Source organism: Falco biarmicus, chromosome 1 (assembly GCF_023638135.1).
Source record: "Falco biarmicus isolate bFalBia1 chromosome 1, bFalBia1.pri, whole genome shotgun sequence".
Lineage (NCBI taxonomy): Eukaryota > Metazoa > Chordata > Aves > Falconiformes > Falconidae > Falco > Falco biarmicus.
Window position 1 is genome coordinate 56,781,935 of NC_079288.1, and position 13,181 is coordinate 56,795,115.

Consider the following 13,181-nt stretch of genomic DNA (forward strand, 5'->3'; position numbering starts at 1 on the left):
TCGGGCTTTCTGTGCAAGGCGGCGGGTCCCTGGGGTGACCTGGGGTCCCTGCTGCAGCAGCGCACTAAACCCAACTCTCTGCGGAGCTAGAGAGGCTCACCTGCCTTCTCATTTTCTCTCCGCATCCCACCAACCTCGACGGCCGAGGGCTCTCGACCGGCGTCTAATGAGGGAGGCGGGGGCGGGGGGCGTACTGCCGGGGTCCCCTCACCCTTCCCACCAAGAGCCGGGCGCAGGCGCTGCCCGCCGGCGGGAATATGGGGGGGGCGGCGCGGGCAGCGGAGCCCCATGGCCGGGAGGAGCCGGGGGCGGCCCCACGTTTCCGGCCCGGAGGCGGCAACCTCAGCGGCCGGGACAGCGCGCTCTGACCCGGGGCCGAGCGAGGAGCGGCGGCGGCGCCATGCGGCCGGCAGGTCGGTGAGGGGCGGGGGGGCTGGGCGGGGGTGTGAGGGTGGGCGCGCGCCCGTCCCGCCCGCTGCCTCAGCCGTTGGCGCAGGGCCCGGGGGCCGCCCCGCCACAGCCACCAGCCCGCACGGGGGCGAGCGGAGGTGGGTCGGGTCGGGTTGGGCTGGGCTGCGGCCCGGCCAGAGCCGTGCCCAGGTAGGCCTCGTGGGTGAGGAGTCGGCGAGCAGGAGGGCATGCCCGCGGGAGCAGGTGCGGTGGTTTCCTCTGGGGCTGCTGGCGGGGTGTCGGTGAGGGGCGGTGGCGGTGGTGTGGCAGTGAGGTTCCTGTGGAGAAATGGGGTGCGCTGCTCCCCGGGAAGTGCCTTGGCTTCCTCAGGTTGTCGTCCAAGTGTCACGTTGGTGCGTGGAGAAACCTACCTGAGGTATTATCTGCTTTTTCTTGATAAGGCTGCGTGCTTATTGGGTGCATACCCAGTTAGCATGGCTGGTCCAAAAAAAATTTTTTTTTCCTTTTGGTATTTCAGCTTATGTTACCAGTTTTCATGACAAATTATGCCAGAGCTTTTATTGAGGTAGCTGGTCCTGGTACCTCAAGGCAGTTTTAGATAACTTTTCCTTGAAAATAACCCTGAATTCCAAGTAGTATTCAATGCGCCTATTACTGTCTTGCAGTACAGAACGTAACTTTTCTGAAGAGCAGGAAGTCTGGCACTGGAAAGTTAGGACATGAAAGAATAAAAGTTGTATGAGCAATGTTAATTCTGTCTTACCTGTATATTCACTCTGGGATAGTCTCAACTGGCTAATCATATGCTATGGTATTAATTAAAAACTGATCATCCTTTTCCAGTCTTTCAGCATTCAGGATCCAGCCTTATTTTATACCATACAGTAAAACCTTGCTAGACATTGTACAAAAATACTCATTTCCTTATTTATGTTTTTATGGGTGTTTGTCATGTTATCTTGTGTTCCTCAAAACTGTTACTGTACCTTCCATTAGTCCCTTGGTAGTATTGGGCTGTATTATCATCCCATTTACTGGTGAAAAAAAATTGATGAAAAGATAAATGACTTACGAAGGTCATGTGTAAAACAGAGGCAGTCCTGAATCAGAACCAGAAAGCCCTGACTCCATGTCCCTGTGTTCATTCTTCCCAGTCATGTTTCCTTATTCACAGAAATACTGTGTATTTACTGCTCCTGTTTTCTTCATGTGCGTTTGCAAGGCTCAGCAACACATAAATCAAACCAGTGACAGCAAAGCTGGGCACTTATTAAAGGGGAAATGAAAGATGTGCAGCTAGATGCTAGAGGTTTGACATGCTTGCAACAGGGAGCTCAGCTTTACCTTTGTGACTCCTCCATTAGATGGGACGATGTTTTATCCTTTCTTTATGAATGAGGAATCAAGAAAGAGAGATCTGAAAGCTTGACTCTGCAAAGGTGACTCAATGCATTGGTTTACTGTTCTGGTTCACCATTTTAAATGACTACTTCAGATGTCAAGGCAGGTTTTTTCAGAGTAACTAATATTTTATATCCTTTTATAACATCAAAGTAACCATATAATATATTAATTATCAAATGCAGCATTCTAATGACGTTAGCATTGCAACCCACCTTTACCTACTACTCTCATTATACAGATGAAAACACTAGAGAGGAAAGGCAAAGTGATTTTCCCAACTGTTGCGTAATACATTCGCTTTAGATAAAATGCCAAAATTCAGGACTGCTTTGATTTCTGCCCAAGGCTGGTTGTAAAATGGATGTAGTTGTTTTACTACTACCTAGCCTTTGACAGGTAGGATTTTCTATCTAGACTCGCAGTATTTCACAGTTCTTTAAAGAAAAAAGTAGTATGCATGAGCAAAACCACATGTTTAACAGCATTTCTAAATATGCATGTACTATCCCAGTTATTAGGCAAACATATTTCTAGATGTGACTGGTCAGTTGTATTCTGATAATCAAACGTTTGCTTAGTGATCATTTTGTATAAATGATGGTATAGAATTGTGCATGGCCTGGGGACATCCAGTTTATAAAGTCTGGTTTTTGTTGAATAAAGGCAGTCAAGCTCAGAGTATGCATGTGAAATTGTTGGAGTAATTGCTGAGCAAATACATAAGGGCACCAAAGAGGGATGTCTAGTTTCCCAGCTGCTGGCAGCCAGTTCCACACATTGGCAGGGAAACAACTAACTGTAGGTTCATCCAGCAGTGAATATGCTGGCCTTCTACTCTGTCGTCATCTGTCTCTGTCATTTTTTTTTCATGTATTGCTCTGCACAAGCCTCAGTCACCTGGGTCCTCAGTGCATAGACCCCTTTATTGCAGTTTTACTGTGGCACCAAACCTTTCTTTCCACAGTGAGAAGAGGTCTGTTTTCTCCTGATGAAACACTAGCTGTGAGGTATTGAAGTTGCTTTGGGTGGGTTGCCCAAATTTGGGTGGATTTGTCTAGCACAAATCTGAAACCTGTTTGGGATACTTGATGTGAGGGACAAACTTGTTATTTGTCAGTACTTTGTAGGAAACTGTAGCCTAGATAAACTCCTTTATGCAAATTCCATTAAACATGCTGTACCTAGTAGAAATAAAATATCCATTATGCATGATCCTTGATGACATCTGTCTTCACTTGAGGTAGGAGGTAGTGGCAGTATAACTTGCAAATGGCTATGCTGTGTTTGAGTTGTCACTCCTCTCCATACTTATGAACATAAATACCAGCACTGAGGTCTTCCATTGTGAACTCTTTTATTTACATGATGTACATTTCTGTGCATCCAATTGTTTTTGGGGCAGTGTTTACATGACAGATGTTCTGTGAGGGAATCTGGCCTGTGAATAGACACAACTAATACTTGACTTTTGTTTTTCCTGAGAATTGGGGATCACTTGAATTTTTAATAGCCTTAAAAAATTTTAAACCCTTTCACTTTCAGGGACAAAATAGGTCTCAGACCATGACTTGATTCAAAATCTAAGGGGTCTAGTGGTGGAACTTTGAAGCATATTCAGCAATAACATCATAATATGAATAATTAATATTACTACCAATAATGTATTAGTAATTTGAGTGTCAAAGAAGCCCGTACTGCAAAAAGATACTGTCATCTGTTTACAGTCTTATTATTCTGAAAGGAAGTTCCTATTTTTTGTTATTGATGAAACATTTTGGTATTTCTGCAGTGAGAAACAAAGATATAATATTCAGATATTTTAAAGCTGAAATCTGTCTCCTTAGAATGTATAAATAGAGATCTTCACTGTGGGTAAAGAAATTATTCCGGTGTGTACTCCAGGCACACCATTTTCAGGCGAGTGGTGGCTAGAAACTAGATTTTGATATTTTAAAAATACATTGCGTAAGGAAGAAGAAAAATGGATCCATTAAGCTTTGAAACTCAAGTACCTTATGATTAATACAAAGCTACCATTTGTCCTCAGAAGTGTTGGGTTGCTGATTCAAGTTCAAAAGTTGATTCTAAGGCATTTTCCTAATGATAATCCTCTCTGGTCTCCCTTCTCTTCCAAGCAGTGATTACTGAAGTTTGCATGCAAGCAATTGACCACTCACATTTGAAAAATTCTATCACTGATGCCACAGTAATGGTGGAAAAGCAGTAATCTCAGTTTCTGAAAAGAAGAATGTTTGTGTCCAAGTGTCCCTATTTTCTTGTCTGTGTATCTTTTGAAGCTGGTCTTTGAGCATTAGGTTAGCTTATATACTTGCTTGTAGGTAATAAAGAATGTTTTAACTCCTCTAGTAAGCTTAAGTGCCACAATGCAAACAGCAGCAATAGCTTGTGATATAATTATATCCTCCTGGAAGGTCCAGTCATTTCTGGCTATCATTAAAAAATAAAGTTGACTTAACCTTTTGTATAAATTAAAATCAGACTATTACAATGTGATCTGTGATAAACAGCTAGGTTTTATTAAATGTAAACAAAAGTAGTAAGTTCAGAATGTTATTTTAAATATCTAGGCATTTTGAAACCACTGTGAAGATGATAAGAGTCACAAATACCAGGATCTAAATTTTAAACTAGGACCTATTTCATGTGATAATATTGATTATTATTTAGAGTTTATTGGCTCCCTGCATAGTAAGAAAGCGAGTCGTTGTACTAAGCCACAGAGTATAATTTGATGCAATTGCAGGCCTGCCAGTTAAAGCAAACTAGTCTTAAGCAGTCCCCATCATTACTTTATTTTTCAATGTTTTTGTGAGTCTTTGTGTACAATTAAGGCTTACACATTTTTGATGTTGAGATAGTTCAAGCAGAGGTATAGCTGAGTCTGGAAAGCACTGTTTTGCTTTCAGATCACATGCTTAACAGCTGTAAATAACTTGCTACTTTATACAGGAGATTATAAATAGCTTCAGTTTGTGGCTATGTTTCATTGCTCCTTGTAAACTTAGGGGTGATGAGCAGTCATTTTTATTATATGACCAATTGCCAACTAATGATGCTTCATTATTGCCAAATATTACATGCTATTAAAAACGAATTTACAACAGTAAGTATAAATCATTTTAGCAGTATCTTGAAATTGCTTTTATGGTGAATGAGACCTCAAAACACCTATAGGAAATACAGTTACTGTCTGAGTATAGACAATTTGGAATATCTGCATTCAGTGATACTTTCATCAGAGAGCAATGTTTTACTAGTATACCATCTGAGCATTGATTCAGAGTATTTTAACCCTGAAGTACACAGTAATGTATATTGCAATTAGGAAAGGAAAGCTTCTTCCTTTTTGATCATGAAGGTAGTATCAGTGTAGTTCAAAAATATAAGTGACAGATGTTATTGAAAAGATGCCAAGGTTTTTTAAGAGCATGTAGTGCCAAGTAGTTCCCATTATTTTCAGGAGACGAGCTTTTTTGAAAATGTGGGACAGACAGTCCATGAATAGATTTTCTTAAATGTCCATGTTTTTTAAAAGCCTGTTTGTTTACCTTCTTTGAAATACTTGGGATTTCTTTTCAAAATACTTAGGAATTACTGTTGCATTTTACCACAGGTGTGTTTGTGAGTACTCAGTCTTTTGAAAGTAAAATCTTGGATAGGTAATGCAGATAGTGAAAATATGCAGGTCTGTAGTAAATGTTAACTGATCAGCTGCATGAGAACTTTCAGGGCAGTACCTTTCAACCTGTGGGGAAACAAAACACGAAAAGGATAAAAATAGATTTATTTATTCATTTATTATTACTTGCTTCTGCTGTCTGTTTATAAAAACTGACTTAAACATGATTGGTAGAGTTGTAGCTCTCTTATGTGTATGTAGAATGCTGGAAAACTATTGTTAATGTTGGGGCACATGTAGAAGATACATTTGTGTCTTCTGTCAGGTCAGAGCAAGAATTGTTGTGAATACACTTAATTATAGGTCCCATACTATTTTAAGCAAAGAAAACGTAGTTCTGGTGAGGGTAGAAAGAGTCAAATGTTCAGGGTGCTGTAATAGTGTGCAAAAACCCAAAGGGTGAGTCTTTGTACAGCAGTTCTTTGCTGTGCAGATAGACCCAAAACTAAATCTAGATAAAGAATATGATAGTTGTAGCAATAGGAATTCCCTTGGGTGGGATGCTGCACAGAAAGATTTTGATCTTTTTGGTATTTATGATGGTCCATTGAAACTTGTTGTCTTGGTGCTGAATTACTCTCTTTAAGACTATGATAATATTTTTTAAAAAGGAAGAAAGATAATACGTCCTAAATTAAACAGCTTGTCTAGGAATGACATAGAAAACTAGGAATGTTACCCAAGGTAGGAATGTCTTAGTGCTACAAACCCAGGACCCTTATTACTAAGTAAAAATAAATATATAAATAGTAGTAATAGTAATGTTTGCTTTTAACTGAAAAAAACAAACCTATTTTCAAAGCCTATTCAACTCTTTGCAGTCTTTGAGCATCTATGCAGAGTTTGGACATAGTGGTGGTTTGTAATGTGCAGTGCAGGGCTTAGCTTTCCTGTCTAGAGAAGCTCTTAAAGGATGCTGAGATGAAAGGAGATGGTTTTACAAGTGTATGTTCCACCTTTCCAGTGGTCAGTGCAGTAGTGGGTTCCTCAGATACTAAGAGTAGTGAGCTTCTCTTGGAAATGCTGTCTGTAGCATGTCCAGCTGTCTTGATGTATACTACCTTATAGTTTTATTTCTGAGTTCTATGATTATATCAAGTACAGATTCATACTGCAATACTTCATTATTATTATTGTTAAATACACTGTTCAAATAAGGAAATCAAAAAAGAAAAGCAAATAAAAAAAGGGTGAAAAATTGTTAAAACTTCATTGGTGACTTGGCATTTTAAATTTTTCATTTGTGTGTGGTAAATGTGATGTGCTTATGTCTGTATATGCCTAAGGATGTTCTTTAGAAAAAGGGAATAGGGATTTTCATAACTGCTGTTGCTTCTGTTTAAGAGCTAGACACAATTAATGTAAGGCTGTGAAGCTGAAATGCAATATCTTTTCTCAAGTTTTGTATTTTTCTCTCTGTATGTACTGGTAAACTTCAAGTGAGTTGCTGAATCTTGTGGGTTTTCATAGCTGAAGAAAAGAACTGCAAATATCTTCCCCCTTTTCCAATAGAATATTTTAGTAGGTGTCTTTATTTCTTCATTCCTTTATTTTAGAGGAAGAAAAGTTTTCTTGTAGCTCTGAAGTCCATAGGTCCTGTATGCATTTATTGTTCTTCTCTTTACCCTTGTGAAACATGTTCTAGCAGTTTCCTGATTTTGCACATGACTTTAGGGTAAAGAATTTGGAAGGAATGAGGAGAGTACATTCTTACAAGGTTCTCCATCTTACTCTATTTAGCAAAACCTCTTAAAACCACAAGGAAAACACCTATCTCATCATTCAAGTGACTTAATAGCTGTGCCTCGTCTTCCTGCTGAAGTGTACTACAGCTTTTGTCCAGCTTGCATTCTTGGGTTTTCTTTCTATGGAAACCAACATCAGATGTGAGAAGGAAGAAAGTTTTTCATGGATGCCTGAGTTTTGCTGTGACACCAAGTTAAGGTGCAACTGAATACTGCAACTGGATCTAGGAACTAATACCTGATCCAAGATTCCCTACTCTATATATACCATATTAACCAGGTAAAACACTTATTACAAGAAATAGACTAAAAGATAAGCAATATTGTCCCTCCAGACCTCACTGAGATCCTGTCAAGGGCTCTCTAATCTATTTAAGTCTTTGTGTGAATACACATTTCAGTTCATGCCTTAAAATACTTTACCCGCCAAGTTTCTCAGTGTTGAGGACGTGCATGTGTTCTGTCTCTCAAACAAAGCAAGCTATTTTCCTGTAAAAATGTAATGAAGTAATATTTTTCACTCGCTACTTATCATTATACTTTCTTCCAAATAACCCCCCCCGAATACTACATTTCTTAGTTGTTCTCAATGGCATAGGGGAATGCTAACTCATGAAGAATAAATAATTCAAGTTTGACTGTATTCAACAAAAAGTGGTGGGGTTTTGTTTATTTTTTTAAATAGCAGATTAGAGGTATGGTTGAAATAGTAAGCATTATTTATATTCTAATGGAAAATACAAAACATTATAAAAGCTTTTTTAAAAATAGAAAAATGTATGGTATAGCGTTTATGAATTGAACTTTTAGGAAATTGAATAATATATGTTAAAATATACATTCATATAGTACACCCTTCTATTATTCATAATTTTCATTTATTCATTAAACATTTACAGTTTAAATAGCTGAAAGGAAAAAAATATGCCTGGATTGAATTGAACAAGGACCATTTAGAGCTATTTGAGGACTGAAAATAAAAGCCCCCATCTTAAGTAATGCTAGTGTCTTCTGTAAAAATGAAAGGCTAAATACAGTATAGACTTCAAAGCAGTTTAATGCTGATATGATAGTGGGAACTAAATGAAAACAAGCAGTACTTATAGCAGAAGCCCACAAGTGTGGTGTTCCTCTGATTTATTAAGATTTATGTGATTGAAAAGACTTGGGCACTTGCTCTTTCTTAAACTGTAATATGCATGACTGACAGAAATCACTTTTTTTTTTTTAACAAAACCATACAAACAGCAAAAACCAGGTATCTTCTGACTTTGATTAGCTTCCTTTTTAAAAATAAGATTTAAAAAAAAAAATTAAAAAGAAATGGTGGGAAATTTGGTGAATATTAAGTATTCAGTATAAAATCAATATGCAGAAGAATGGAAGCTTACAACAGCAAGTAGCCCTTAGGAGGAAGAGACTTTCCCCAAAGCCTGAGTTGCCCTTGCAGAACCACTTCACTGCTCTGCAGACTGAAGAGGAAAGACCCGTCACATCAGGAGAGACACTAGAGCTGAGTAAGGCAGCCTGATCTGCTCCCCCTATAACAATCAGCACAACTAAGAGAAGGTGACAGGTGATATTAGTAGGTAACTCAGAGGGGTATGGAGGTGCCCCTCAGAGCTTGAGAGGTGGGCCCGTGCAAACCTCATGAAGTTGGGCAAGGCCAAGTGCATGGTCCTGCACATGGGTGGGGGCAATCTCAAGCACAAATAAAGGCTGGGTGGAGAATGGATTGAGAGCAGCCCTGAAGAGAAAGACTTGGGGGTGGTGGTTAACAAGAAGCTCAACATGACCCGGCAGTGTGCGCCCGCAGCGTGGCCAGCAGGTCAAGGGAGGCGGTTCTCCCCCTCTGCTCTGCTCTCGCAAGACCCCACCTGGCAGACTGCTTTCAGCTCTGGGGCTCCCAACATAAGGAGGACATGGAAGCTGCTGGAGTGGGTCCAGAAGAGAGCCATAGAGATGAGAGAGCTGGAGCACTTCTTCTATGAAGACAGACTGAGAGAGTTGGGGTTGTTCAGCGGGGAGAATAGAAGGCTCCAGGGAGACCTTACTGCAGCCTTCCAGTACGTAAAGGGGGCTTACAAGAAAGCTGGAGAGGGAGTTTTTACAAGGGCCTGTAGTGACAGGACAAGTTAATGGCTTATTACTGGAAGAGGGTAGATTTAGATTAGATATTAGGAAGAAATTTTTCACTGGGATGGTGGTGAGACACTGGAACAGGTTGCTGAGAGAAGTTCTGGATGCCCCATCATCGGGAGTGTTCAAGGCCAGGCTGGATGAATTTGCTCTTTGAGCAACCTGGTTTAGTGGAAGGCGTCCCTGCCTTCCACTCGATGGAGTCATCATAGGAACTCGATGATTTTTAAGGTCCCTTCCCACCCAAACCATACTGTTCTGTGATTCTATGAAAATCCTTCATCACACTGATTTCACAAAGGTTTTGTTACTGAGATTTTTTTGAAGTGTTTGCAGTAGCATTCACAGAATTTAATTATGACCGATAATCATGTATCGGTAGCCAGGAGTGTGTGCTTGAGCATATGTATGAAAAAATTTTAGAAGGTGGCCAATATGGTTAATGGTGTATGAGTGGACTATATCTACCTTGAACAAGTTCTTTGCATTATATGCTCAGTTTAGCTGAGCATTAAAAGAGAAGGTGGCTCAATCAGTTCTAAGATGTTTACAACTTTAGATCCAACTTAAAAAAAAAATATAAAAAGAGCCCTCTGAAAAATAACTATTTGATCATCCTTAATTTTCAAATGCCTTTTTTTTTGTTCAGGAAACTGAAGTAAACAATCGGTGTGATTTATGAGTCTCCATTCACTTTGATTTCAAAGCAAGTCGATTAGGCCTTTAAGTAAACCAGAGAGACCACACAAACATCTTTATGAGTGTCTAAATGATTTTAGTTATATCCAGAAAGTAATTTCTAGCAGCTTAATTTTACTTTTAATATCTAAAGATAATTTACGTGTCAATTTTTTCTGAATCTTTTAAATAGTACTTTTAAAAGGTAGGGATACGTTACCTGAAAATTCGATAAAGGTTGAATCAAAGAATTAAAAACATCTTGCTTGGAATGAATGTTCAATATCATCTAGAAAATCCAATAAAAATGCAGAGAACTCAATAAATCTTTTTTCCTCCCTCCCCCCCCCCGATGTCTGCTACTAGAGCATTTCACTTAAGCTGATTCCCCAGGCTAGTATGTCAGAATAACTCTATTTAATCAATGAAGCTTAGTTGCTGTGCACTGTCGGGGGAAATTTTGCCAGTTTTTAATCAAAACTTTTTAAGGTTTTCATACTTGCATTCTGGTTTTATAATGCTATAATCTTATCATCAAAACTTCCAAATTTGTTCCTTTCCCTTATAAATTCTGTTCCCTGTTCAAGATTGACAATTTTAGAGGATGCCAAATCTAATTTGGCCTTTAATGCATGAAAGAGTCTGTAATGATTGAACTGGAGAAAATATATTTTCTGTGGAAGTTTGAGGCAGATCCTACATTTATCAGTTTGGAAACAGAAATATTTTCTGCTTACAGGGTACATTCAGAACAGTTTCATTTTAATGTTCTTGTAGTGCTCTTGCCAAGCTATTGTCAGTTGGTTTTCTATGGGAGTTTAAAAACAGTTCTGTTTCATTGGCAAGCTTGCAGCCTGTATTTCAACACCAAAGCTTATAGAATTCATTAAAATGGCAATCCATATTCTTGTGCTTTAGCTTGCAAGCAGATAGTGTATACCAGAAATTTTGTACTCCCACATTCTGTTAAGTCCATGCTGTTCATGGTGGAAGATGTATAATGATCATTATTATTATTAATCTTGTACACAACCCCTTCTTTAAAACATGTATTAAATAACGTCATAAAAAGGCAGAACTATCCTTTGAAGCTGTGACAAGTCATTCATTGGATTTAATGTTTTGGAGACTTTTGTGAAAAGCTAGTGCTTTTAATCAGAAATCAAGGGTTGAACATTAATTTAAACTATCATAGAAGTCAATTATACTATTTTATTTCTATCGCCACGTTTATGTCACAGATGAGCACTGTAAAATTTAAATTGCCAAAATGTATATACTCTCCTCAAAAGTGTATTTTGCTCAGTATACTGAAAAGGGCAAAGTTTTCACACTCACCTAGCAAAAAAAACCCCAAAACAAACAAAAAAGCTTGCCTGAAACAATCCAGTACTGAATAAATTATAGTTAAGAATCTAAGTCTTCATTAAAGCAGTAGGAGTCTTTAGAGGAGTGTTTCCAAACATAAATTCCTCTTTTTTTCTGTTTTCTTTTTTTTTTTTTTTAGTCGTTTTATGTTTCTTGCTGGCAGATCAGGTTGATGAAAAGTGTCATAAGATATTTAAGCAACTGTCAGGTCTTGAAAATGACTCAAATATGGTTTCTTTGTGGATATTTATATTCTTATTATATTGTTAAAGTCTTGTTCACTGAATTTTAATGTCTTAATAAGCGTTTCATTTAACAAGTGTTTCATTTTGTTATAGTCCTAATTAGCCAATCCAGGTACCTATAAATGCATTAAGGACTACAGGATCATATAGCATTACAGTCTGTACAAGCTATGAATTGAAAGTAGCCGTGTTACTTGAGGAACCTGCTTTGGCACAAACATGCAAGAGTGAGTGGGAGCTCTGATGCATGCTCACATTACCTGCAGTTTAGCACTGAGTGTCTGTGGCCAAGTCAGCGAGCACTCTCAGGTCTTAGTTTCCCAGATGCTGTAAGGCTAGTTCCACACTGGTAAATAGTGTTCCATAAAGAGGGGGAGTTGTACATGCCAGCAGTAGGTGCTAAGGACCTCAGACATGCAGGATACATTAGAGGGAGCTTATTTTGAACTCGCTGTAGTCTCACCCTGTGGCATTAGAAGGTGGTGAACATTAGGTGCAATTCCAAAGCACGTTGTTTGGCTTTACTTTCGTCTGAATGGTATGCGGTTTATGTGCTTTACGGCTAGTTGGTAAGGTGAAGCAAAGCCTGGTGAGGTTTAAAACTCTCATTTTTTTATGAGATATAAAAACAATGGTGGATTGGTTTTAAAACATTCAGATGATGTGTTTTAAAAGTATACGCATGATCTCAACTGAATATTAATGTTGACTAAGCCATAGTTGTTGCTACAAGTGGCCATCTTCCTCTCTCATTAGTTTCAGAGGTTTGTATTTATTCCATGCCTCATTTTCCCTTTTGTCAACTGAAGTGCTTAGGCAACTGCAAGGCAAAGCAGGCTGGAGAGTTGATCAAAGTGGTGAATAAAAAAATAGGTTGCCAGAATGGGTATAAACAACTGTATATTAGAAATGTGTAGGATTGCCTCTTCTGATAGCAGTGAGGGTTTTTTTGTGGTTTTGTTTGTGCAGTTCTAGCAGTAAACTATAACTAGTAATTATATAACTAAGAATAATCTGTAAGATGGAGCATGGGAGGTATGCACTTCAGAGGAGGAAATGTAAGACTGCACATTTTATTTCATATCTATACCAAACATGCAAGCAGTTACTGGTGAGCAGGTGGCATATAGTAGCATGTTAAACTGTTGTATCTTGAGGAATCTTAGATTAGACAGTAATAAAGTGTATGTGGAAAGAAGGCGGTGACAGACCTATGTGGTGGGTTGACCTTGGCTAGATGACAGGTGCTCTGTCACTCCCCTCCTTAGCAGAACAGGGCTAGATGGAGAAAATAAGATGGAAAAAAACTTGTGGGTCAAGATAAAGGCAGTTTAATAAAGCAGTAGCAAAGGTTGTTTTCCTTTGTTTCCACATACATAAAAGATGTTATTCTCTACTTCCCATCAGCAGGCGATGTTTGGCCACTTCCCAGGAAGCAGGGCTTCAGTACGTGTGGCAGTTGCTGTGAAAGACAGATGTTGTAAATAACAA

At 39.0% G+C, this 13,181-nt stretch overlaps 1 protein-coding gene across 6 annotated transcripts in view; it reads left to right on the plus strand.

Moving 5' to 3' along the window:
- The first annotated feature begins 272 nt into the window (after positions 1-272).
- Positions 273-13,181, plus strand: part of BANK1 (B cell scaffold protein with ankyrin repeats 1) — a 167,027-nt gene continuing 154,118 nt past the window's right edge. For 5 of the 6 annotated variants that reach the window (XM_056349050.1, XM_056349059.1, XM_056349068.1 and 2 more), the window contains exon 1: positions 273-413. In XM_056349050.1, the coding sequence (XP_056205025.1) occupies positions 401-413 (13 nt within the window). In that variant the 5' untranslated portion in view covers positions 273-400. The remainder of the gene's footprint in view (positions 414-13,181) is intronic. The other variant, XM_056349091.1, reaches the window with a different exon arrangement.